At 41.8% G+C, this 26,944-nt stretch overlaps 3 protein-coding genes across 3 annotated transcripts in view; 1 reads left to right on the top strand and 2 right to left on the bottom strand.

Annotated features, from left to right (window-relative positions):
* Positions 1 to 1,243: 1,243 nt before the first annotated feature.
* On the bottom strand, positions 1,244 to 2,047 carry LOC134741494 (prostatic spermine-binding protein-like). Its single transcript, XM_063674327.1, has one exon. It carries the CDS (start codon positions 2,045 to 2,047, stop codon positions 1,244 to 1,246), a length of 804 nt encoding a protein of 267 aa, XP_063530397.1.
* Positions 2,048 to 6,144: 4,097 nt separating this feature from the next.
* Positions 6,145 to 7,320, bottom strand: LOC134744458 (coiled-coil domain-containing protein 97). The gene has a single exon (XM_063678276.1). It carries the CDS (start codon positions 7,174 to 7,176, stop codon positions 6,151 to 6,153), a length of 1,026 nt encoding a protein of 341 aa, XP_063534346.1. The 5' UTR covers positions 7,177 to 7,320; the 3' UTR covers positions 6,145 to 6,150.
* A 391-nt stretch (positions 7,321 to 7,711) lies between these two features.
* The window catches only part of LOC134744449 (ATP-binding cassette sub-family C member 10), a 42,395-nt gene continuing 23,162 nt past the window's right edge, over positions 7,712 to 26,944 (top strand). The window contains exons 1-13 of the mRNA XM_063678264.1: positions 7,712 to 8,499; positions 8,679 to 8,796; positions 9,141 to 9,299; positions 10,060 to 10,303; positions 10,870 to 11,134; positions 12,036 to 12,273; positions 12,763 to 12,911; positions 19,858 to 19,977; positions 20,866 to 21,048; positions 21,807 to 22,002; positions 23,740 to 23,862; positions 25,464 to 25,577; positions 26,022 to 26,201. Coding sequence (XP_063534334.1) covers positions 7,894 to 8,499; positions 8,679 to 8,796; positions 9,141 to 9,299; positions 10,060 to 10,303; positions 10,870 to 11,134; positions 12,036 to 12,273; positions 12,763 to 12,911; positions 19,858 to 19,977; positions 20,866 to 21,048; positions 21,807 to 22,002; positions 23,740 to 23,862; positions 25,464 to 25,577; positions 26,022 to 26,201 — 2,695 coding nt within the window. The 5' untranslated portion in view covers positions 7,712 to 7,893. The remainder of the gene's footprint in view (positions 8,500 to 8,678; positions 8,797 to 9,140; positions 9,300 to 10,059; positions 10,304 to 10,869; positions 11,135 to 12,035; positions 12,274 to 12,762; positions 12,912 to 19,857; positions 19,978 to 20,865; positions 21,049 to 21,806; positions 22,003 to 23,739; positions 23,863 to 25,463; positions 25,578 to 26,021; positions 26,202 to 26,944) is intronic.

Below are 26,944 nucleotides of genomic sequence, written 5' to 3'. Positions count from 1 at the left end.
GGATTGATCAAATTTTCAAGAAAAACAACAAATTAATGATTTTTCTTAAGAAACCTGAAAGTCAAGGTTACGCCGATTTCACGCCGAAAATACGCCGCCGCCGCCAATTTTCTGGCAAACGCCGCCGCCGATCATTTTTTAATCGGCGCACACGTCTAGATGAGGGCGTGTTGAGAGCGCGAAGACGACGCGATCCGCGCGCGACCTGTTTGAACAGGCATCACGCGGCGCGGACGCGGCGCTGCGTCGCGCCTTGTGTTTGGCCAATAAGGTATTCGCAGTTAGCGGGAAAGATAAGAAAAACTTGCATTCACACTCAAAAGTTTATTTTGTAAATTTTGACGGTAAAATCCTATATATTAGTACCTATAATGCATATAATATTAATTTAGTTCTTAAATGTTAATATAACTTTACATCACACTTGCTCGAAAAAGATCTTATTTCATGCAGGTATACTACTGAAGGTCAAAGGCCTATATTGTTCCCGCGGAAGTTATGGATTCTCGAGTGAGTTATATTTAGCTGTTTTTTTTAAATTATGTATGTCACTAATTCATACGAAACATTAAGTAGGTATAAATGAGTTTTACTTTGAAAATACTGACGTTTTTTTTTTTGTTTTTTTTGTTTATGTTTTCAAATATTTAATTTGATTAATTTAATAGCCAACGGTTACCGCGATAGTTACTCATGAAATAAAACTATGAAAACGGATTATATCGCGTATATTGAATTTATAATACATCCCGACGTTTCGAACTCTTTACAGCGTTCGTGGTCAACGGGTGACTGACACATAATTTAATAGCCGTTTAAAATATTTTTACACTATTTTCAATTGTGGCTGAATGCTGATGTGGACGTCTGTGCCTTCGATGCCTAAGAATAATTGTAATACTGTGGCTAAACTGCCGACAAATTTCAAAATGGCCGACGAATGATTGAAATGTCACCGATAGTCACCGTATTTAAGAATGATTTCGCTAAAAATATTTTTTTTCTTCGCAAGTGTGATGAAAAACATTGTGTGTAACTCCTGGGGTAAGAATATTGTTACTCGAGGCTTTAATTCACTCCAGCCTGCGGCTGTCGTGAAAAACTCTTGTACAGTATTTGACTTACCCCCTACGTTGCACAATGTACTATTGTTTGACTAACAATAGTTTTATAAGATATAAGTGTAATATAATATATAATAACATACATATTTATGGGAATAGAGCCTGAAATAAATGTCAATTTAAGTATTTAACTTGCAATTATCTTGAAATTCTTGGCAATTGCCATCATCATCCTTATTATCAGACTTGTCATCGTCGCCCTTTTTATCAGATTTGTCATCATCATCCTTTTTGTCTGATTTGTAATCACCATCCTTTTTATCGGATTTGTCATCATCATCCTTTTTATCGTATTTGTCATCATCCTCCTTTTTATCGTATTCGTCATCATCATCCTTTTTATCGTATTTTTCATCATCATCCTTTTTATCGTATTTGTCATCATCATCCTTTTTATCGTATTTGTCGTCACCATCATTATTATCGTATTTTTGATCGTAATTGTCGGAACAATACTTTTTAACATATTTGAAGTGATCATCCTTATCGAATTTGTCGTTATCCTTTTTCCTCCTCCTTCCTTCCTTATCGAAATCGAACATTGATCGAATATCGAAGTTTACGTTAAACTTTTTAAAGAATTTGTCGAAACCAAACTTGTCATCGAATTTTACGTTAAACTTTTTCTCGTAATCATCCTTATCGTATTTGTCGAAATCAAACTTTTTATCGTATACGTCGGAACAAAACTTTTTAAAGTATTCATCCTTGTCATATTTGTCGAAATCAGACTTTTTAATGTATTCATCCTTGTCATATTTGTCGAAATCAAACTTTTTAATGTTTTTATCCTTGTCATATTCGTCGAAACCGAACTTTTTAACGAATTTGTCGTGAATTTTAAATTTTCCCAACACGGAGTTCACGGACACACACAGTACACTAAGAATAAGTATACAAAGTATCAACTTGGTTGTCGCCATTTTGCTGGCAAGCTAGTGATTGTAGTATAGTGATCGATTTTCTTCTTTGTCTTTTTATATATGATTTTTATCATGTTAAGTTACTTTATAACCTTTAAAATTGTTTTTTCTATCACACATTCGCAATAATCTTAAAATTAATATGCCAGACGTGACTAATAATAATAACGTACCTATTTATTTAAGTATCCTCGACATCCTCGTGCACATGACTGTCACGTTAAAAAATTATGGACTACTAGCTTCAGCCCGCGACTACGTTTGCGTGAAATGATTATGTCTGATAAAACTATCTACCTATCCTTTCCCGGGCCTCAAAATATAATATACTGACACCAAATTTCATCTAAATCGGCTCAGCGGGTAAAGCGTGAAGAGGTAACAGACAAACAGGACAAGCGGACAGAGTTATTTTCGCATTATAACATGAGTAGAAACTACTCAGCTTATACGCACGTGACTTCATCCGCGTGAATATTTCCGCGGTTCTTTGAGTCATTTTTCCAGTCCCTCTTCATGGTGTGGATTTCTCAAAATAAAGTAGCTCATGGGCTATTTTTTTTATTAGCATAAAAAAGTTGAGGTCGGACATGTCAAGGGTTACTAAGCTGTCTGTCTACTTATGAAATGTAATTAAATTCGATGCAGTAATTCAACTTTGAGTATGTAACTATGTATCAGACAGAAATAGCGATTTAAACTTTTATAATATTAGTAAGTATGGAATATCTGGGAGGCCGAGCTTTGCTCGGAAAACATATAAAAACTCAAAAATGCGCGTTTTCCCAGACATAAGACCTAGCTAGATCGATTTTTCGCCCCAATTTCGTCAAATTCGTTAGAGCCGTTTCTGAGATCCCCGAAATATATATAGGTAGATATATACAAGAATAGCTCGTTTATTAGTATGGATATGCGATTCCACCGAAGTCTAGCAAAAATCATTAATAGGTATATTAGGTATGTTTATTTCCATAGGTATCGGATATCGGATACACAGGTAATTATAATTTTCCGCCAGTCGTGAGTCGTAATAATAACATTAAATTGATTTTACGGCCCTAGTGACATAAATTTATGTGAGGCTGACGGTAAAATTAGTTTAATATCGATTTCGTGTTTAGCCATGAATCTAGTATAACTGGATCGGTCATGAGGGGCGGGGGGAAATGACCGAACGGGATAGTCTTATGGATCTTTCAGTAGGAGTAGCAGAGAAAGCGCTGTTATTGTTGGTCCTTGTCACAGTCTCACTTTTTTTTTATTCCCCACCGTAAATTTAGTATGGTTTATGGTGGGCTACAAATCTACTCGACCAATCATATTGTCGCATTGCGTATGTTTTGTCTCTCACGGGCGCACGCGTATAGCTGATCTATGTAATGCTAGGTCTAATATGTGTTTAGCACTGTTATGTACAGTCAATATCAATTATAAGGTAGATGTAGTGCAGGGACACCCGGCCGGAGACAGGAGGGCTGGTGATCGCTTGTGGCGTTCAATCTGCCCAATTCCCTGGAGTTGGAGCTGCAGGTTACTGTCCCGGCGGCATTCCCACACTATTCTCCTCAAATCTTCTTGTTTTCCTGCAGACCAGAAGGACATGTTTAATTCGACATTCTTTGGTTCGCCCTCTTTTAGTGTATCTCTACTTTTACCACAAAATGATAAATAACATTGTCAAAGATGATAGAAAATAATTTTACACAAAATTTTAAAAAGGTTCTTGAGGCAACTTGTATTTTTTACAGGTTAAAGCAGGGACCGGACAACCCTTTCCGCGATAAAACCCTTTCAATGGGCGACACTTAAACACGGCTAACACATTGAAAGACTTTCCCTTTTGAACTGCAAGCCCATTCATACCCTTACCTTTGACTAACCCTTACCGAAAAGCTAACCAAAAATAAGGCTAGCTCTTAATAAGGGTTACCCTTATCTTTAAGCGCTTTTTATAAAGGTTTCCCTTTGCGTGAAAGAGACAGGATTAGTATATATCTACGGTAGTGTATGAAAAGGAAAGAAAATACGTGCCTAGTCAAAGAACGCCGCCGTCGCCGCCGACGATCGCTCGGATTTGAAGTAATGTGTGCTTTATGAACAAGGTAGACGACTTAAATTAGCACGCTTATATGCTAAAAGGGAAGCCCTTTATAAGGCTAACCCTTATAAGCAATATGCAAGGTGTTGGTGAGCGGATGATAAGGGTTTTGTAAGGGTATTTGGGCTACCGATTACTCAAATGTGGTAGCTTTATATAAGGGTTTTTAAAACAGAAACAAAGGGTTTCGTCTGGCAAAGGGTATGGTGAGTTAAGCCTTATGCAATACCCTTATAAAACCCCGATAAGGGATAGCGGGCCGGTCCCTGGGTTAAAGTTAAGTATCTAAAACAGTCATAAAAAAATAAGCCAGAACATTTTGTCGTTATCAAGAAAGAAAGTATGGCAATTATTCGCAGGCAAAATTAAGTTTGTCTACTATACAAATTGTATGCACTACAAAGTTAATTTTGCACGCAACATTAAGTTTGTCAACTATACAAAGTGTATGCATTACAAAGTTATTTTTGCACGCCAAATATTAAGTTTGTCTACTTTACAAAGTGTATGCATTACAAAATTACTTTTGTAGTGCAGTAAATTAAAGACCGGTACACTAGGTAGGATGTACAATGTGATTGTAAGAGAGTTGGGCAAAATGTAATCGACTAACGAATAAAATTAACCGATATAATCGCGAGCGACGATTAATTAGTTTTAGTCGGAGTTTTGTTTCGATTAACATTAGTCGCGATTAAACTAATCGCGAATAAACGTCAGTTAGACCGTCCAACGTTTGACGTCATCAACTCATCACGCTCTGTCGAATTCGCGCCAAAAATTATGAGCGTTTCAACGGCTCAAAATTTTTCAATATTAAATATTTTTTAATAAAATAATGTGAAGGTTTACAAAAGTATTTTTACCGGTGTTCCAACCATATAAATTTTGATTACAAAAATTAAAAAACCGGCCAAGTGCGAGTCGCACTCGAGCACGAAGGGTTCCGTACCATTACGCAAAAAACGGCAAATAATGCACGTTTGTTGTATGGAAGCCCCACTTAAATATGTATTTTATTCTGTTTTTAGTATTTTTTGTTATAGCGGCAACAGAAATACATCATCTGTGAAAATTTCAACTGTCTAGCTATCACGGTTCACGAGATACAGCCTGGTGACAGACAGACGGACAGTGGAGTCTTAGTAAATACAGTCCCGTTTTTAGTGTTTTACCCTTAGGTACGGAACCCTAAAAATCATGCATGGAGCTAATTGGGACAGCGCTAGTGGCTTAGCGGTAAGAGCGTGCGACTTTCAATCCGGAGGTTGCGGGTTCAAACCCCGGCTCGCACCAATGAGTTTTTCGGAACTTATGTACGAAATATCATTTGATATTTAATTTAGGTACCAGTCGCTTTTCTGTGAAGGAAAACATCGTGAGGAAACCGGACTAATCCCAATAAGGCCTAGTTTCCCGTCTGGGTTGGAAGGTCAGATGGCAGTCTTCTTCTTCTTATCGTGCCATATCTTATCGAAAGTCGGTGATCATCATGCGGAAGTCTTCTCTACTCTTTGCCGTTCTAGAAAGAGTGGCGTCGTCCTTGGTACCGACCCAATCCCAAATATTGTTACTCCATGTTGTTCTAGGTCTTCCTGTACCTCTTTTACCTTCTATTATTCTTCTCAATATGGTATGTACTATTTCTATAGATATGTCCAAAGTAAGCTGTTTTTCTTCTTTTTATTTTTTATTGTTAGCACTACCAAAGAGGATAATATTATATTATAATAAGATAGAGCGGTACTGTCATAGTAAATTTTGTAACCGCTGTAAATTCACTGCCATCTATCGACATACTTTAAAACTAAAAATGAGGATTTATAAAAATACATTAAAATGTATTTAAATATGGATAAATGATTTTTTTATTTGCATTAATTATTTTTATATGATTTTGACCCATGTTCTTTCACTGATGCGTTAAAATTATAAGCGAGGAAGAAGAGACAACAATTGGGAAAGCACTTAACTACATGAGGAGAAAGTAAAATAATCTGTTTCAACTCTCAACATGCCTTTTATTAAGATGTTCCATAAATAAATCTAAGGGGTCTTCGCCACTGTCAGTGGAGTTTTTCCTTCCATACTCCGTGACCAGTTGCATGTGCTCCTCCAGGTTCTCCGAGTCATTTGGCTCGGAATCAAAGTACTTGTCCTCAGCGTCTTGTGAAACTTGTTTCAGGTCATCATATTGCTCGTTGTTGTCTATGGTAGTGTAGTCTATATCATCTCTGCCTTCCAAGAAGCTGGAGTACATCTCCTGCAAGAATTCCTCTCTAAGAAGCCTTCTTTCTGGAGCGCTTATTGTGTTCTGGGTTCTCACTTCGGGCTTAGAAGACTCAGGTTTTTCACCGTCATCAAACTCACCCCATTGCTTTTTCTTAAACGGTTTATCTTCATCATAGTCCACTTCTTTTGGTCCATTAATATCCATAGACTCTATATCTTCCTCGAGCCTTTGTTGGTCTTTTGTTTGTCTCATTTGATTTCTATCAACGGTTTCCAATATTAAGTTTAGAAATGTAAGGTTTTCAGTGTCCACCCCGTCCCGCTCCTTTATTTCTGCTTCTGACAAATACTGCCCCACTAGTTGATCATACAGCAGAGGGCTTCTATACATCATTTGCTTCTCACTAAAATAATCAGATTCATCTTGCAGCTTCTTCAATGCATTGTACCTTCTGTTTCTCACTCTTTTATGCCTTGTGTCATCAGAGTGATATTGTTTTAATTCCTTTATACATTCCCGATATTTGCTATCACCACTGTCAGGCCGATAGTTATCAAAGTATTCTATATGATGTGGTGCTAAGTATTTTCCAAATTGTAGTAAAAAATCAGTCGGCGCTCTTCTGAAGAGATCACAGGCCAACTTTATTTTGTCGCGTGTCCGTATTTCTGTTTCATTAACGTGAGCAGTTTTTATAGAAATTTTTGCGCATCTCACTAAATAATCTATAATATCTGTGATAGGATCTAAATCTTCGATATCGTCTTCAGCATAACAGTTTCCATTAACCGACATAGTAAATTATTATTCTTTTACCAAAGATAAACGAAAAATCAGGACCTATCTTCAAATTTCAATGATGTGTTGTATTTTGTGATGTTATTTATTTATTTAAATTTTTCAAATAATTTCACTACGAGTTTGCCCTGCTCACTTGTTTTTTTTTGACAATTGATTAGAGTTTTGACAGCTCAATGACATTTGTAATTTTTTTTAATTCAGAAAATGTTCAGAAACCTTGAATCACTATCTGGATCTTGTAACAACATAATTAATAAATAATACGGGTTAATTAATTAATATTTAATGTAATATAAATTTTTCATTTGTACTTTAACACGGTTACATGATATCATAAACCTGATAATATTATTGTGTTACAAAAAGAGCATGAAAAGAGTGTCGATTAGTTGTTGCTGAACGTACGCGATATTAAGAGAAATTTGTTTGAGATACCAAAATAATCGTTTAAATATTACTATAAATTTCAGAACTGTCATAATTTTATTGTGTCAGACTGACAATGTGTATGGGTTGACTTAACAAATAAATATTTTGCATTGATTCGGGATTCGGGGATTCACTAATCGACTGGAAACTAGAAATCCAGATGCATATTACTCATAATTAGATCAACCTTAGCCTAATATTTAGGCATAAATTGTAACAAGTTATTGTATAGTTGGGTAATGACTTGGTGTGTTGGTGTTGAAACTGTTTATCTTGGCTGGAATGTTTTGGGACACACCATGGAGATGGGAAGATATGTGTGGACCGACCGGGCTGCAGCCCTGGGATCACTCGTCAAAGGACATGGGGCTGTGCTTCCAGCAGTTGTTTCTGCAAATACCTCTGTACTTCATCATTGCTGTCGTGTCGGGGTACTATATCGGCTACAGGAGGGATTGGGTGATAAGAGAGAAGTTACAGGAGCGTACAATAGTTCTCCGTAGCTTTGTTGTACTGACTTTAGTTTTTATCCCGATAGTAGAACTGTATATTTTTATTACGAAAGTGGACTTTGTGTTGCTGCCTGTAGATTATTTTGTGGCTGGGGCATCATGCTTGTCTTGGCTGGTGCATTTTGGATATGTGTTATCTCTGAAGCACCGGCTAGGCTCGAGTTCCCGCGGGCCGTCAGTGCAGTTGTTCCTCTGGGGGCTGACGGTGGTGCTCAATGTGATATCTCTCCGTAGCTGTGTTATTCTCGGAGGCCCTGTTGCCTTCTATGTTGCCACGCTGTGTTGCCATGTAATGTACTTTGTTACTCTAATACCATCAAGTGAATCCAGGCCTACTTACTACTCAGCCTGCCTGGTTGGATCACAACATGCTCATGTAAGTGTTTTTTAACTTTATGTATGTTAGTTAAATCTTAATGCATGTTTTTCCTAAATAAACAGTTTTAAATGCATATCAGGGGTATATTGACTCGTATTCATAGGATACAAACAAGATAATATTATGTGGAATATATATATATATATTTTTTTTTTAATTATAATTTGATGTTACAGAATGAGTATACACCATTGATGCCACATATGGACGAAGGTATCTTAGGCACAGCTATGCAAGGCAATGGCTGCATATCACAATTACTGTTTTTATGGGTGAATCCACTGCTAAAGAAAGGTAAAAGTATCACTAATTACACTTATAGGTTTACATAAATTAAATCAGCCAGCTAAAAACATTTGTTGTGTAGAAAAATATGTATTTATTTGGCTAGCTTCACCATACTCATTTGTTGATTCCTTTGTGTTGAATGCACAAAGTATACATTTTCAGAAAGAGATCACTTTTTAGGGTTCCGTACCCAAAGGGTAAAAACGGGACCCTATTACTAAGACTCCGCTGTCCGTCCGTCTGTGTCTGTCTGCCGGTCCATCTGTCACCAGGCTGTATCTCATGAACCGTGATAAGAATATAGCATCCTGGTTTAACTTCCTAGAAACTTATTTGGAAATGAATTCTAGGTTTTGACAAGAAACTGCAGGACCCAGAGGAACTATTTGACATCCCGGCAAAGTACCGGTGTGCTTATGTTGGGGCTAAAATGGACAGAGCACTGATTGGCAATGTAGATAACTACCAGCAGTATGCCGAGATACCACATGAACCTTTTATCAGTTCAGGTGAGAGACAAGAAAAATATAAAACTAAATACTAACAAATATCTTCAAGCAAGTAATGTGCATCGAAAACATTTACGTTTAACCATATAAAACGAAGCATATCAAAAATTGGATTTATACTCTCATCGTAGTCTTTTCCCGATTCAATTCTAAAATAATCCCTATAGATTTAACTAGCTGTTAAACAAATCAAGGTCTTCCAGGATATTATTATTATTATTATTATTATTTGTAATGCAGGCAGGCAGTTTAAACAACTGATAATGCCCGTATCCAGAGTCATAAACCAAGTTGTCAGTGTTGAGTAGAATTTGCTTTGTGCTTATCTAATTTATTCTTAAACTCATTGGCACTTTGGGCTTTTTTGGTATATAGATAGATATTTATTTATTATTTATTTGATACACTCTATCGAGTACTTGTATTTTATTTTGCACTTTTCAAAGTTCTAAAATGTGTATCTAGTCTATTTTAGAAAGTGTTCACTGACAGTGCACCAACAACAGTTTCAGATAATGTAGACTTTTTCCTTAAATAACATTGAAGTAAACAAAAGCAGAATATACGAAGTATGACATAAATGTTTAGGTATTTTTATGAACCTACCTCAGTAAAACTACTTACGGTCTGTATTGTGACTCACTAAACTATCGATGCATTTATGTAAGTAAAAATTACAAAATATTCTTTAATTGGTTAGTCAGTAAAATTTTTTGCGGGTCTATGCAGACATGACCTGACATTGAACATGAATTGGCAGGCTACGGCGCGCTGGGCGAGTCGGCACCGCAGTCGTCAACGCCGGTGACGCCGACCTCGCGTGTACCGCTGCGCCGTCGCCGAAACGTGACTCTTCTTCGCGCACTGCACTCGTGTTTCGCGTACCAATTCTATAGCATCGGCGTGTTGAAGTTGGTGTCGGACATGGCGGGCTTCGCTGGCCCTATGCTACTCAATAGGCTGGTCGCGTTCGTTGAGGATGAGAGTATCGATCAGCATTATGGGTAAGATTTTGTTCTGCCAAGATGACTTGTAACTCGGCATTTTTGCGCTTTTGTTGTTGAAACATAAATGCCCGAGGGCCGCTTTGACTTCCTAACCCAAAGCGCTGGCACAAGAAACTGGCTTTATGAGAGTGACTGCCATGGCCTTTTAACCAAGAAGGGAAACTGAAATCAGTTCCTCACAATGTTTTTCATCACCTAAAAGTGACTGCTAAGTATCTATCTAATGATATCCCAGATATAAGTTCCAATTAAGAAACTCACTAGTTAGTACAAGTTGGGGTTTGTACCTGCGACCGTCGGTTTTAAAGTCGCTCGCCTTCTCAGCGCCATTTTTAATTTAGAACTCTTACGGCCCGGCCACGACATTGCGCGGCGGCGGCAGCGGCGAGCGGCGGCCATAGGTTGGAGCGAGACACAGCGATCGGACCTTCCGTTCCCACCTATGGCCGCCGCTCGCCGCTGCCGCCGCCGCGCGATGTCGTGGCCGGGCCGTTAGCTTCACTCCCTGTGGGTAAATTCTATAGTCATTACTCATAAATCACTACCGTTATTTTTTTTTCCAGCTACATTTATGCAGCAGGTCTCATGGCGTCCACCCTAATATCCACCATATTCAACGTGCACTTCAACTGGCTGATGTCTCTCATCGGCCTCAAGATGCGCGGCGCCATCGTCTCAACCATACTTCGCAAGACCCTGAGCGTGACATCCACTGAGCTGAATAAGTCGTTCTCGGTTGGAGAGATAACGAATTTTATGTCCACGGATACGGATAGAATTGTGAATTCTTGTCCCAGTTTTCATGCTTTGTGGAGTATTCCCTTGCAGGTATGTATTTAAGATATATTTTGTAGAATAACATCTTTCTTTGTTTTCATGCTGACGTGAAACCGAAAGCACTAATAGATATATTTCACGCTTCTTCAACAACACTTTTTTACTTACAAAGTTACACGTTTTCGTTGCCTTTGCGTGTCGTCTTCTTCTTCTCCTTGTCCTTTTCCCATTATTTGGGATCGGCTCTCCTAGTTATATTTCGCCAGGCTTCTCGGTCCTGGGTCATCTCATACAGGTTGCCTTTGCGTGTACCTATGTAAAAAAAATATCACACCCAATACTTCGAAAGACCCTGAGCGTGACGTCTACTGAGCTAAATAAGTCGTTCTCTGCTGGCGAGATTACTAACTTTATGTCCAGGGATATAATTGTGAATGTGAATTAGCGAAATTATGTTTTTAGATTAAAAGTTTTCTGTATTTTACTGATCGCCAACTGACACACCAAAACTTCAAATATTGTACGTACTTAAACGCTCAAAAATATCTAATGCCATCGTATTTGCAGTAATTGTAGTGTCCGATCGAAATTTCGGTCTTGGTTTCGGCACGTTTAGGCATAAAAATCCTGTTTCGGTCGAAGGTTCGCTTTCGGCTAAAAAATTGCCGAAAGCGATTTCAGTCGCGCCAAAATTGGATTTTCGGTAGTGTCCAACTGAAGTTTCGGTTTCGACATAAAAATCATGTTTCGACCTGAGATTTGATATCGGCCGAAACTAGAGCAAAAAATGAAAAAAATGAAAATGAAAATATTTATTTCAGACACCAGGTGTCCATATTTTTGTCTACAAGACTATATTAGTACTTAACAATAAAACTTCAATGTAAAGGCCACCCACACTTACCAGTATTAATCGTTAAATCATTTTAATGTAAATTAATTATTGTTCCAGCTCTTCATTACCCTATTCCTCCTCTACCAACAAGTGGGTATCTCCTTCCTGGCCGGTGTAGCTTTCTCTGTCCTCCTCATCCCCATAAACAAGTTCATCGCCAACAAGATCGGCCAGCTCAGCACGGAGCTGATGAAACACAAGGACTCCCGTGTTACTCTGATCAGTGATTTACTCCGGGGCATTAGGACCGTGAAAGTGCACGTTTGGGAGGACTACTTTATAAACAGAGTAACAGGTAACTTATAAATATTAACTTGCATATTTCCTTCTCTACAACAAAATCGGGCAATTTTAAGAGCTGATGAAACATAAGGACTCTCGTGTTACTCTGATCAGTGACTTACTCCGAGGCATTAGAACCGTGAAAGTGCGTCTTTGGGAGGACTACTTCATAAACAGAGTAACAGGTATTTTTTAAACTGTTGTTTTACTATTAAGGGCCGATAAAAAAAAACCCGCGCCCTTGTCGGCGTAGAATACATAAGTATTTCCATATTCAACTTCACTTAGAGATGATTTCCAGGATCAAACTATCCTATGTCCTTTTCCGGGTCTCAAACTATCTCCATACCAAAGTTTATCTAAATTGGTTCAGCGGTTTAAGCGTGAAGAGGTAACATACGGACAGACAGAGTTACTATCGTTTTTATAATATTAGTAAAGATAGTTTTGGTTTTCTCCAGTACCACTTGAAAAAAATCATTGTATATACTATTGTTGACAGAGTCCCGAACATTGGAGCTGAAGTACCTGCGCTGGCGCAAGTATCTGGACGCGATCTGCGTAGTACTGTGGGCCACCACGCCCGTGCTAGTGTGCGCGCTCACGCTGGGCGTGCACGCGCTCCGCGGCCAGCCGCTCCTAGCGCCCACCGTACGTACAACATGTATCACACGCAGTACGAGATACACTCCGCGTAGTACTGTGGGCCACCTCGCCCGTGCTAGTGTGCGCGCTCACGCTGGGCGTGCACGCGCTCCGCGGCCAGCCGCTCCTAGCGCCCACCGTACGTACAACATGTATCACACGCAGTACGAGATAGACTCCGCGTAGTACTGTGGGACACCACGCCCGTGCTAGTGTGCGTGCACGCGCTCCGCGGCCAGCCGCTCCTAGCGCCCACCGTACGTACAACATGTATCACACGCAGTACGAGATACACTCCGCGTAGTACTGTGGGCCACCTCGCCCGTGCTAGTGTGCGCGCTCACGCTGGGCGTGCACGCGCTCCGCGGCCAGCCGCTCCTAGCGCCCACCGTACGTACAACATGTATCACACGCAGTACGAGATACACTCCGCGTAGTACTGTGGGCCACCTCGCCCGTGCTAGTGTGCGCGCTCACGCTGGGCGTGCACGCGCTCCGCGGCCAGCCGCTCCTAGCGCCCACCGTACGTACAACATGTATCACACGCAGTACGAGATACACTCCGCGTAGTACTGTGGGCCACCACGCCCGTGCTAGTGTGCGCGCTCACGCTGGGCGTGCACGCGCTCCGCGGCCAGCCGCTCCTAGCGCCCACCGTACGTACAACATGTATCACACGCAGTACGAGATACACTCCGCGTAGTACTGTGGGCCACCTCGCCCGTGCTAGTGTGCGCGCTCACGCTGGGCGTGCACGCGCTCCGCGGCCAGCCGCTCCTAGCGCCCACCGTACGTACAACATGTATCACACGCAGTACGAGATACACTCCGCGTAGTACTGTGGGCCACCACGCCCGTGCTAGTGTGCGCGCTCACGCTGGGCGTGCACGCGCTCCGCGGCCAGCCGCTCCTAGCGCCCACCGTACGTACAACATGTATCACACGCAGTACGAGATACACTCCGCGTAGTACTGTGGGCCACCTCGCCCGTGCTAGTGTGCGCGCTCACGCTGGGCGTGCACGCGCTCCGCGGCCAGCCGCTCCTAGCGCCCACCGTACGTACAACATGTATCACACGCAGTACGAGATACACTCCGCGTAGTACTGTGGGCCACCTCGCCCGTGCTAGTGTGCGCGCTCACGCTGGGCGTGCACGCGCTCCGCGGCCAGCCGCTCCTAGCGCCCACCGTACGTACAACATGTATCACACGCAGTACGAGATACACTCCGCGTAGTACTGTGGGACACCACGCCCGTGCTAGTGTGCGCGCTCACGCTGGGCGTGCACGCGCTCCGCGGCCAGCCGCTCCTAGCGCCCACCGTACGTACAACATGTATCACACGCAGTACGAGATACACTCCGCGTAGTACTGTGGGCCACCACGCCCGTGCTAGTGTGCGCGCTCACGCTGGGCGTGCACGCGCTCCGCGGCCAGCCGCTCCTAGCGCCCACCGTACGTACAACATGTATCACACGCAGTACGAGATACACTCCGCGTAGTACTGTGGGCCACCTCGCCCGTGCTAGTGTGCGCGCTCACGCTGGGCGTGCACGCGCTCCGCGGCCAGCCGCTCCTAGCGCCCACCGTACGTACAACATGTATCTAAAATAAAACGACGAGTTTCGTTCGAATGATATGAAGTGACTGCTTTATTAACTAAGATCGGTTACTTACAACTTGAGCACAGATGGCGCTAGGAGTTATAGAGTTGTGCATATTTTGACATTTACAACACCCCCACTCAAAATATATCTTACAATAACTAAATAAACAGCAAAATAATATAAAGGTTGCCGCTACACTCTTACAATGCCCAAGGCATTCATAAATTTGTAATGCTTAATAGTGCTTAAACTTTTTGTAAGTAAATCAGCTGGCATATCAGCTGTGCATAAATACTTAACTATAACAATATCTTTTGTTATCAGGTCTCTACAATAATGAAATCTTACATCAATGTGTTTGGTTCTGTTATGAAATACAGGATTAACTAACAATTTGTGTGCACTTTGATTGTCATTATGCAAAGTAATTTTATACATTTTCTTTGTGATTTCATATTGTAAGTTTCTTAAATATACCGCCTCCTTACAGGCCTCTGAAATACTAACATATTCAGCTTCGGTACTTGAAAGCGATATACATTTTTGTTTACTACAGCTCCAAGATATGACCGATCCGGACATTGTAAAACAAAACCCTGTGTATGATTTTCTATCATTAATATCACTACACCAATCTGAATCTACAAAGCCCTGAATATTGACATTCTCATTTTTACAATATCTTAATCCTACATTTTTAGTTTTCTTTAAATATCTTAGAACTCTTTTTGCATAAATCCACTGTTCTTCATTATTACAGTTATTAAATTGACTAAGATATGACACAGAATAAGCTATGTCAGGTCGTGTTAAGACCGCTAGATACATTAAGCTTCCTATAAGCTGTTGGTAGGGATTTTGACAGGTTATAACATTTTCCTTCTTACTCTTCAAATTTGCCTCCATCGGAGTATTTGCTGTCTTACATTCTGACATATTGAACTTCTTTAATATCTGATCAATATATTTTTCTTGACTTAGAGTAACAATATTATTTTTTGTATCAAATTTAACTGACATACCAAGACATTCTTTGACTCGACCCAAGTCTTTAATTTTAAAATTACTACTTAACATTTCTTTTAGATGGTTTAATTCTTGTGGGTCATTTGAAAAGATCAAAAAATCGTCTACATATAATGTTACCATGGTTTTATAATTACCAACAATTTTAGTATATAAACATGGTTCTATTTTAGATTTATTATAACCATCGGCTAACATACAACTGTCCACTTTTTTATGCCAAGCACGGGATGCCTGTTTGAGACCATATATAGCTTTATTTAATTTAAGAACCTTTTTGTCATCAGTACAGGCAAAACCTTCTGGTTTCTGCATGTATAGGGTCTCATCTAGGTCTCCGTTCAAAAACGCTGTCTTGACATCAAGATGAATTACATCTAAGTTTAACTGAACTGACAGTGCAAACAAAAGCCTTAACGTAGTATGTCTAACTACTGGAGAAAATGTCTCTTCATAATCTACACCATACTTTTGAGTACACCCTTTAGCCACAAGCCTTGCCCGATACCGCACATTATTGTCCGAGTCACACTTCTTTTTAAGAACCCACTTACACTTCACTATTGTACCACCACTAGGAGCATCGACAATTTCCCACGCTTTGTTGTCCTGGAAACTCTGTAGCTCGTCCTGCACAGCTTGCTCCCAAAACTCCTTCTCTGGTCCTTCTAGTGCTTCTTTCAGTGTGAGCTCATTATCAGATTGGTCGCCGTTCATGCACATAAAACCATACATTTCAGGTTTTTTCTTTTCTCTCACTGGAAAAACCCTTCTATTTTCTGTAATTAAGGTTTCATCACAGACTGTCGACTCTTCTGAGGGCACATAAGTTTCATCATTTAAATTTATGCTACCTGTGGAATCAAATGAGTCCTCTAGCTCACTGACCTTGTCTGTGTCCTCCACTGGTTCTGGGCATTGTGGACCTGGGTTCTGCGCAGACTCTTCTAGCATATCTTCCACTGGAACATGAGTTTCTTGGTGAGTATACTTATCTTCCATAATGATGACATCACGACTAGTTGTAATACTTCTAGTTGTAGGGTTGTATACTCTGTACCCCTTGACATCCTCAGGATAACCAATAAGTATGCATTTTTCTGATTTCTTGTCCCACTTGAGTCTCTTTTCTTTTGGTATATGCTTCATGACTGTGCTGCCAAATACTCTGATGTGAGCCAGATTTGGCTTCTTCCCTGTCCACAGCTCATACGGTGTACGATTATTCAGTCCATTTTTCACAATGCGGTTCTGTAAATAAACAGCACAATTAACGGCTTCTGCCCAAAACTCTTTGCCGAGACTTGCTTCAAATAAAAGGCATCTGGCCTTCTCTGTGACCGTACGTATTGTCCTCTCACTTAGGCCGTTCTGTTCGGGCGTGTATGGATTTGACTTCTGATGAATTATTCCTGCTTGCTTTAAATAATTATCGAAATCTAAACTACAAAATTCTCCACCATTATCACTGCGAAGGTTCCTTATTTTCTTAGATGTGAAATTCTCTACCTTTGCTTTATATTCCATAAAACACTGTAGAGCTTCACTTTTATTCTTTAAGAAAAACACATGAGTCATGCGGCTGTAATCATCGATAAAGAGAAGAAAGTACCTGGAGCCTCCAAGAGACGGACTTTCCATGGGGCCTGCAACGTCACAATGCACTACATTCAGCAGCTCTGTACTTCTGTTACCTTCATTAGCAAAAGGCAACCGACTCTGCTTTCCCTCGCAGCACACAACACAATTTGACTTGCTAATATCTGCCTTCTCTTCCAATCTGATGCCTTCTACAGCATTCTGCATTTTATTCATGCTATGACTACAAACGTGTCCAAGACGGCGGTGCCAAAGGGACGGTGATTCCACTACAGAAGCCACAAAACAGGTCACTGTATCCAGTTTGTAAACACCATTTATAAGTGTTGCTGTAGCTATCAATGTTCTCTTCTTATTAAAGATTTTACATCCATTTACCGTAAACTGCACCTTATTCCCTTGTTTTATCAGTTGACTAACTGACAAAAGATTTGTAGTCAGGTTAGGAACACACAGTACATTCTCGACCACTATGTCGTAATCACACTCTTTAGTTGAAGTCGTGATATTCATGTTTCCGCTACATATCACAGGCACTCTAGTCTTGTTAGCGACCATAATTTCTTTTTCAAAAGAGCCTGAATAACAAGCATCAATCACCCAATGTTCATTGCAAGTAATGTGAGTACTCGCACCGCTATCAACGTAGAAATCACTTTTCTGAAAGTCTCCTGTATAGAATACAGCACTAAAAGCATGACTTGTTTTATTTTCACGTTCAGATTTGTCGGCTTTGTCGCATTGATTACGATAATGTCCATGCCGTTTGCAGTTGTAACATTTGACGTTTCGTTTCTCCTTGACATTGACAGGTGACGTCTGTGCAGTCGCGCCATCCTTGCGAACCACAGACTTGTTATTTTTCTTATGTTGGCTGCGGAAACATGCTAGTGCGTTGGTCACATCACTATTTTCCGGTTCCATGTCCATCAACTTAGCTTTAATGGCGTCCGTTGTGATATCTATGCCGGCATGTTCTATCGCCATTATCATCGGCATATATTTTTCACTCAATCCCGCTAGCATGATAGAACCGATCCACTCGTCACTTATGTTGAAACCCGTTCCCGACAATTTTTGACCCGTCTCGACAATTTGAGTCACATAAGACGCCATTGATGTACAGTTTTCAAGTCGAATTGACATAAGATTCCTCAACAAGCTAATCTTTCTTGTAAAGCCCGAATCATCAAATAGTTGCTTCAATTTTGTCCATAACTCATACGATGTCGTGACGCTTTTTATATGAATATAAATAGACGGATCTATTGTCAAAATCAATTTAGCTTTCGTTTTGCTGTCTTGTGTCGGTGTCGCCGCCGACGCCGACGTTGTTTCATCTGGTTTTTTAATGCACTTTTCCATGCCTTCCAGCACCAGAAAGTTCTCGACTGCAAAACACCACTCACTATAGTTTTCGCGACCTTTTAGTTTCGGTACATTCACTAAATAACTTGAGCTAGCAGCCATGATTTTGGATAACGGTTTTCACCAATTACTATTTTCGCACAGTTTTATGAGTTTTACTTCACTTTTTAGTCCAACCGTAAAATACACAAGTCCCTTAGTCCATCACACAAAACTTTGCTGATAATTCTGACTATTAACTTGTAAAATAGTAATTATAAGTAGCTGAGCACATAACCTAAAATAAAACGACGAGTTTCGTTCGAATGATATGAAGTGACTGCTTTATTAACTAAGATCGGTTACTTACAACTTGAGCACAGATGGCGCTAGGAGTTATAGAGTTGTGCATATTTTGACATTTACAACAGTATCACACGCAGTACGAGATACACTCCGCGTAGTACTGTGGGCCACCTCGCCCGTGCTAGTGTGCGCGCTCACGCTGGGCGTGCACGCGCTCCGCGGCCAGCCGCTCCTAGCGCCCACCGTACGTACAACATGTATCACACGCAGTACGAGATACACTCCGCGTAGTACTGTGGGCCACCTCGCCCGTGCTAGTGTGCGCGCTCACGCTGGGCGTGCACGCGCTCCGCGGCCAGCCGCTCCTAGCGCCCACCGTACGTACAACATGTATCACACGCAGTACGAGATACACTCCGCGTAGTACTGTGGGCCACCACGCCCGTGCTAGTGTGCGCGCTCACGCTGGGCGTGCACGCGCTCCGCGGCCAGCCGCTCCTAGCGCCCACCGTACGTACAACATGTATCACACGCAGTACGAGATACACTCCGCGTAGTACTGTGGGCCACCTCGCCCGTGCTAGTGTGCGCGCTCACGCTGGGCGTGCACGCGCTCCGCGGCCAGCCGCTCCTAGCGCCCACCGTACGTACAACATGTATCACACGCAGTACGAGATACACTCCGCGTAGTACTGTGGGCCACCTCGCCCGTGCTAGTGTGCGCGCTCACGCTGGGCGTGCACGCGCTCCGCGGCCAGCCGCTCCTAGCGCCCACCGTACGTACAACATGTATCACACGCAGTACGAGATAGACTCCGCGTAGTACTGTGGGACACCACGCCCGTGCTAGTGTGCGTGCACGCGCTCCGCGGCCAGCCGCTCCTAGCGCCCACCGTACGTACAACATGTATCACACGCAGTACGAGATACACTCCGCGTAGTACTGTGGGCCACCACGCCCGTGCTAGTGTGCGCGCTCACGCTGGGCGTGCACGCGCTACAAATATGATGATGATGATTGTTTCCTGTCCTAATAAGTATAAGGACTAAATTTAAAACATTTTCCAGGTGTTTACAACAGTGGCTCTAATCAACATGTTGATCGCGCCGCTGAACGCGTTCCCGTGGGTGCTGAACGGGCTTACTGAGGCCTGGGTGTCTATCAAGCGGATACAGAAACTCTTAGACGTGTGTAAAGTTTATTATTTCATATTTATAGTTAAAGCGAAAAGCGGCAAGTTGAAAAAAGTGAGCGCAAAAGATTGAGCGTCATTAGATTTTTTAAATTTAGCGCCTTTTTAGGGTTCCGTAGCCAAATGGCAAAAAACGGAACCCTTATAGATTCGTCATGTCTGTCTGTCTGTCCGTCCGTCTGTCCGTCCGTATGTCACAGCCACTTTTTTCCGAAACTATAAGAACTATACTGTTGAAACTTGGTAAGTATATGTATTCTGTGAACCGCATTAACATTTTCACACAAAAATAGAAAAAAAAACAATAAATTTTGGGGGTTCCCCATACTTGGAACTGAAAATCAAAAAAATATTTTCCATCAAACCCATACGTATGGATAGGTCTTCAAAAATGATATTGAGGTTTCTAATATATTTTTTTTCTAAACTGAATAGTTTGCGCGAGAGACACTTCCAAAGTGGTAAAATGTGTGTCACCCCCCCTGTAACTTCTAAAATAAGAGAATGATAAAACTGAAAAAAATATATGATGTACATTACCATGCAAACTTCCACCGAAAATTGGTTTGAACGAGATCTAGTGAGTAGTTTTTTTTAATACGTCATAAATCGTAAACCGCAATTTACCTTTCACTCACGTTTCACATAAAAAATACATTGTTAAAATTATGTAATGTACGGAACCCTCGGTGCGCGAGTCCGACTCGCACTTGGCCGGTTTTTTATTAGCTGGTTTGGTTAGGGTGATATCCATCTGTCCAATATATTTGCCCAATAAGCAAAATGTGAGACGAAAATACACATTGGACCAAGATATTGGACAGATGGAGTATCACCCTTAGCCCAATATGTACATACATGTCACTTAAAATATCTGTTTTAGCTCCCAGACATGGACCCGGAGCGTTACTACGACAAACTGAACACAAATCGCAACGAAGAGAACATGTTCATGATAAACAACGCCACCTTCGCCTGGGCCAAGCCACCCGAGCGTAGGATACCCCAACCCAGTAGAAGAGGCAAGGGCAAGTCCAAGAAGAAACAGTCTAAGGGGATCATACAGGTAATCTTAAAATTCATAAACAACGAAGACAACATGTCCATGATAAACAACGCCACCTTCGCCTGGGCCAAGCCACCCGAGCGTAGGATACCCCAACCCGGTAGAAGAGGCAAGGGCAAGTCAAAGAAGAAACAGTCTAAGGGGAACATACAGGTAATCTTAAAATTCATAAACAACGAAGACAACATGTCCATGATAAACAACGCCACCTTCGCCTGGGCCAAGCCACCCGAGCGTAGGATACCCCAACCCAGTAGAAGAGGCAAGGGCAAGTCAAAGAAGAAACAGTCTAAGGGGAACATACAGGTAATCTTATAATTCATAAACAACGAAGACAACATGTCCATGATAAACAACGCCACCTTCGCCTGGGCCAAGCCACCCGAGCGTAGGATACCCCAACCCGGTAGAAGGGGCAAGGACAAGTCAAAGAAGAAACAGTGTAAGAGGAACATACAACAACCAAACTAACCTCATTTTTTCTTAGTTTCAATCGAATTTTTATGTGTATACTTTATTCATTTTTGCCCTAGATGCCCAGCATTATGATCAAAAGATTCGGACAAGTGCGAGTCGAACTCGCCCACCGAGGGTTCCGTACAAATTCTAATAATAGGGTCCCGTCCTTTGGGTACGGAACCCTAAAAATATCTTCGTAGCTGAAATCAGCGAATAGTTAGACCCAAAGAAGTAGAAAAACGATATTTAATTAAAAGAGTCCAATAAAAGACTGATGATAATTGTATTATTTTCTTCAGGCCAGCGATACGACAAACGAAGTGGTGGAACACAGCGAACCATTCATGCTGCGCGACATTTCCCTAGAAATCGAGCGAGGGGAGCTAATAGGCATCACTGGGAGCGTTGGCAGTGGGAAAACGTCCCTCCTACACGCCATTATGGGGGACATGGTTAGGAAGAGTGGGGATATACAGATTCCTGAGAGTCTTAGCAGTGAGTATCCTTGATATATCGCTAGAGTACGAGCGAGAAGCTAATAGGCATCACTGGGAGCGTTGGCAGTGGGAAAACGTCCCTCCTACACGCCATTATGGGGGACATGGTTAGGAAGAGTGGGGATATACAGATCCCTGAGAGTCTTAGCAGTGAGTATCCTTGATATATCGCTAGAGTACGAGCGAGAAGCTAATAGGCATCACTGGGAGCGTTGGCAGTGGGAAAACGTCCCTCCTACACGCCATTTTGGGGGACATGGTTAGGAAGAGTGGGGATATACAGATCCCTGAGAGTCTTAGCAGTGAGTATCCTTGATATATCGCTAGAGTACGAGCGAGAAGCTAATAGGCATCACTGGGAGCGTTGGCAGTGGGAAAACGTTTCTCCTACACGCCATTTTGGGGGACATGGTTAGGAAGAGTGGGGATATACAGATCCCTGAGAGTCTTAGCAGTGAGTATCCTTGATATATCGCTAGAGTACGAGCGAGAAGCTAATAGGCATCACTGGGAGCGTTGGCAGTGGGAAAACGTCCCTCCTACATGCCATTTTGGGGGACATGGTTAGGAAGAGTGGGGATATACAGATCCCTGAGAGTCTTAGCAGTGAGTATCCTTGATATATCGCTAGAGTACGAGCGAGAAGCTAATAGGCATCACTGGGAGCGTTGGTAGTGGGAAAACGTCCCTCCTACACGCCATTATGGGGGACATGGTTAGGAAGAGTGGGGATATACAGATTCCTGAGAGTCTTAGCAGTGAGTATCCTTGATATATCGCTAGAGTACGAGCGAGAACCTAATAGGCATCACTGGGAGCGTTGGCAGTTGAAAGACCACTCCTACATGCCATTATGGGAGACATGTATAGGAAGAGTGGGGATATACAGATCGCAGAGAGCCTTAAGAGGAAAGGGGACGGCCACTTCTCCATACAAACGTAGTCCCCATTTTCCTCTCTGGATATTGACATTATGGAAAATATTTTTACACAATTTGATGTATATTAACCATAGCTATGCCCCTACGTTTGACTTTTTTTTTTTAATTACCTATTGTAAAAATTAGGAGTAAAAAACAGATTTCATACAAATATTTAAATGCTCCTAACTTATCATAATTAAAAATTCGAAAAAAATCAAACGTAGGGGCATGTGGGTAGCTGTGGGTAGTATACAAGAAATTGTGTCAAAATATTTTCAATCATGTTAATATCTATCTATATAGGAAAATGAGGACTATGTTTGTATGTAAAAGTCGATTTCGCACGAGTCCTCTACTTTTATCTTAAAGCGAGGTTTAGACTAGCAAGAACTTGCATGCAATTTACGTTACATTGCTGACTACTAAGGTAAACTGCATTCAAAATGTTTCAGATACCGCAATGTAATGAAAATTGCATGCAAGTTCTTGCAAGTCTAAACCTCGCTTAACAGTGAGTATTCGTGGTGGTGCAATTGTAAATTAGTGTGTTTTTTGTATCGAAAGCAAGTTCAGCAGCCAACTGCAAGATTGTCTAAAAAGTTTCGTTCATTCACTTTTTTTGCAATTAGTACTCTATGTAGCTGTGTGTATAAGTAATCATTCACTTCAGCTCTCCTGCTGCCACTTATACAAACCATCGTATTATAGCGGTAACGATATGTTTCGGAACTGTTTGTGCTGAGATAAAAAAAAAGTTCTTTTAAATAAGGACTAATTTGGCTAATTATAGTAATTGTTATGTAACTTTTTAGGTTTTGGCTACGTGTCTCAGAAACCGTGGTTGATACGGGGAACAATCCGGGATAACATTTTATTCGGCAAGCCATACGATGAGACTAAATTCCAGACAGTTATTGAAGCTTGTGCTCTTACTGGTAAGTAATAAAAGCTATTTGTTCGTTCTAACGTTTGGAACCCTTTTTTTAATATTCATATTAAACTTTATGTACACAACTGCGTATTATATAAAGTTTATAATTAGAAATAATACCTTAACCATTTAAAAGGAATTGTTGGTAAATAAATATTTATTACATAGATACATTACAAAACAATCTTAAGTCTTGCTTACACGTAAATTACAAATGTGGCGTTCCATGACAAAAGGATCCTTATGGAGATTTAGGAATGGAACGTCATAAAACTCATAAATATTTACGCCTGCAACTCCAGAGCTCCCTCGTTGAGCTCTGGCAACCTTTCGCAGTTCGCACCGGCAGGAACACAACACTATAAATAAAAATAAATAAATAAATAAATAAATAAATAAATATAGGACATTCTCACACAGATTGACTAAGTCCCACAGTAAGCTCAAGAAGGCTTGTGTTGTGGGTACTTAGACAACGATATATATAATATACAAATACATAAATACATAGAAAACACCCAAGACTCAGGAACAAATATCTGTGCTCATCACACAAATAAATGCCCTTACCGGGATTCGAACCCAGGACCATCGGCTTCACAGGCAGGGTCACTACCCACTAGGCCAGACCGGTCGTCAAGTGAGTAGGGTTTAGTGATATTTGGCTGCGGTTTTCTGTAAGGTGGAGGTACTTCCCCAGTTAGAGCTCGTTTCCACTATGTCGGATGTCGGGCCGACTTTTAATCGGGTGTTGGCGCCTCTGTTCACACTAGTCGGCTGTCGGGACGATTTTTAATCGGGTGTCGGTGCCTCTGTTCACACTAGTCGGCTGTCGGCCATGACCGCAGCTGGTGCCATTTGAGGTTCTCATTTGACGCGCGGGAGGCGCAGGGGGTGCGGCGCGGGCGGGGTCGGTTCGACATCCGACATCATGTGAACAGCGCCGCCGACACGATTTTTTTCCGGACGGAGGGCTGACAAAACACACGATATTTTATGTCGTATCTGACACAAAATCGTTATCGTTCGTGTGTGAACAGCTTCATATAAAATGTTCTGCCGCTACGACACCCGATTAAAAATCGTTCCGACATCCGACATAGTGGGAACGAGCTCTGCTCTCGATTTGGAATGACATCCGCTGTGCTGTGCCTTACCACACAAAGCCAGATGACATTTACAGCGCCCACACCTCTCTTTAATGAATTAAAATTTATTTAATAAAAAAACACACAGTCATCATACAAGAAACATTATCAAATATTAAAATCTAAAACAAACACGTACATATAAATCTAAACAAAAACACTTAAACTAACTAGAAATTAATTACCCACATTATCTATACTATAAACCCCATTCCGACCCCTGTCCAAACTGTTGTTGGACTAAAGGGGCCCACTGACTATCAGTCCGTAGGACGATATCGGCCTGTCAGTTAGAACAAAAACTTGACAGTTCTGACAACTAACAGGCCGATATCGTCCGGCAGACTGATAGTCAGTGGGCCCCTTAAGTAGGAGCCTGAACGGGGATCGAAACCTCTCTTTTGGACGTAGTTTAAGGACAGTTTATAGGTAGATGTTACATGGCGTGTGTTCGCAGAGGACCTGAACGTGGTGGGCTGGGGCGCGCACGTGGGCGAGGGCGGCTGCACGCTCAGCGGCGGCCAGCGCGCGCGCATCGCTCTAGCACGAGCAGTTTATCAGGACAAGCAAGGTAACTAGAAACTATAGCTGGTCAAGCAAATCTTTTCAGTAGAAAAGGGCGGCAAATTAAAAAAATTTGGCGCGAAAGGATATCGTCCCATAGAAAATTTGAATTTCGCGCCTTTTTCTACTGACAAGATTTGCTTGACCAACTATATGCGCGTCATTTGGCTTTTCTAAACCAAGAGTGAAGATGGATCTTTGAGGTCATTTCCTATCATAACGTTAATAATTACGTGCAATATTTCTACTTGATTTATGCGAATTCTGGTGTGTAATAAAAAATAAAACAACAATTTGAACTATAATGAATTTACTCTTATATGTAAATATCGCGAATAATCAAAAGTGATGTCAATCATGAAAAAAATGTAGGACATCTTTCAATTGTCATATACCAGGCGGCGTCATAATCATAAATCTTTTCTAATATATCCCTTTCTGTTTGTTGCAGTGTATCTACTAGACGACATATTCTCCGGCGTGGACACGCGCGTCGCTCAACACATAATGCAGCGCTGCGTGCTGGGCCTGCTGAAACGAACAACACGAATACTGGTGTCACCATCACCGCGCATACTGGCCCGCTGTTCACGAACGGTGCTTATACATGACGGCCGAATACAAGCGTTGGGTGAGTACGTTATTGTGGCAGGGTCGCCATGTATAAATGTTACAGTGGACCTGCGAGACTACATATACCCGGGGGGGCAGCAGCGCTGCGTGCTGGGCCTGCTGAAGCGAACAACACGAATACTGGTGTCACCATCGCCGCGCATACTGGCCCGCTGTTCACGAACGGTGCTTATACATGACGGCCGGATACAAGCGTTGGGTGAGTACGTTATTGTGGCAGGGTCGCCTTGTATAAATGTTACAGTGGACCTGCGAGACGACATATACGCCGGCGTGGACAACCGCGTAACTCAACATGCAGCGCTGCGTGCTGGGCCTGCTAAAGCGAACAACACGAATACTGGTGTCACCATCGCCGCGCATACTGGCCCGCTGTTCACGAACGGTGCTTATACATGACGGCCGGATACAAGCGTTGGGTGAGTACGTTATTGTGGCAGGGTCGCCATGTATAAATGTTACAGTGGACCTACGAGACGACATATACGCCGGCGTGGACAACCGCGTAACTCAACATAATGAAGCGCTGCGTGCTGGATCGCTGAAGCGAACAACACGAATACTGACACCAGCATTCGTGTTGTTCGCTTCAGCAGGCCCAGCAGCGAATAAGCGCGGCAATGGTGACACCAGCATTTCTTAGTATAATCTGACAAGAAATTGTAGAAAATTATTTAGGGCGCCACTTCCTACGTAACTGTCACATTTTTGACGTAAAATGCTTAAAAATGGCAACAATTT

The sequence above is a fragment of the Cydia strobilella genome, chromosome 1 (assembly GCF_947568885.1).
Source record: "Cydia strobilella chromosome 1, ilCydStro3.1, whole genome shotgun sequence".
In the NCBI taxonomy this organism is placed as follows: Eukaryota; Metazoa; Arthropoda; class Insecta; order Lepidoptera; family Tortricidae; genus Cydia; species Cydia strobilella.
Note: the sequence above shows the minus strand (reverse complement) of the source record. Positions and strands in the feature narration are given on the sequence as shown.

Bases quoted from the DNA above. Each gene is read 5' to 3' on its own strand.
- LOC134744458 (XM_063678276.1), bottom strand. From the start codon at position 7,176: ATGTCGGTTAATGGAAACTGTTATGCTGAAGACGATATCGAAGATTTA.
- LOC134741494 (XM_063674327.1), bottom strand. From the start codon at position 2,047: ATGGCGACAACCAAGTTGATACTTTGTATACTTATTCTTAGTGTACTG.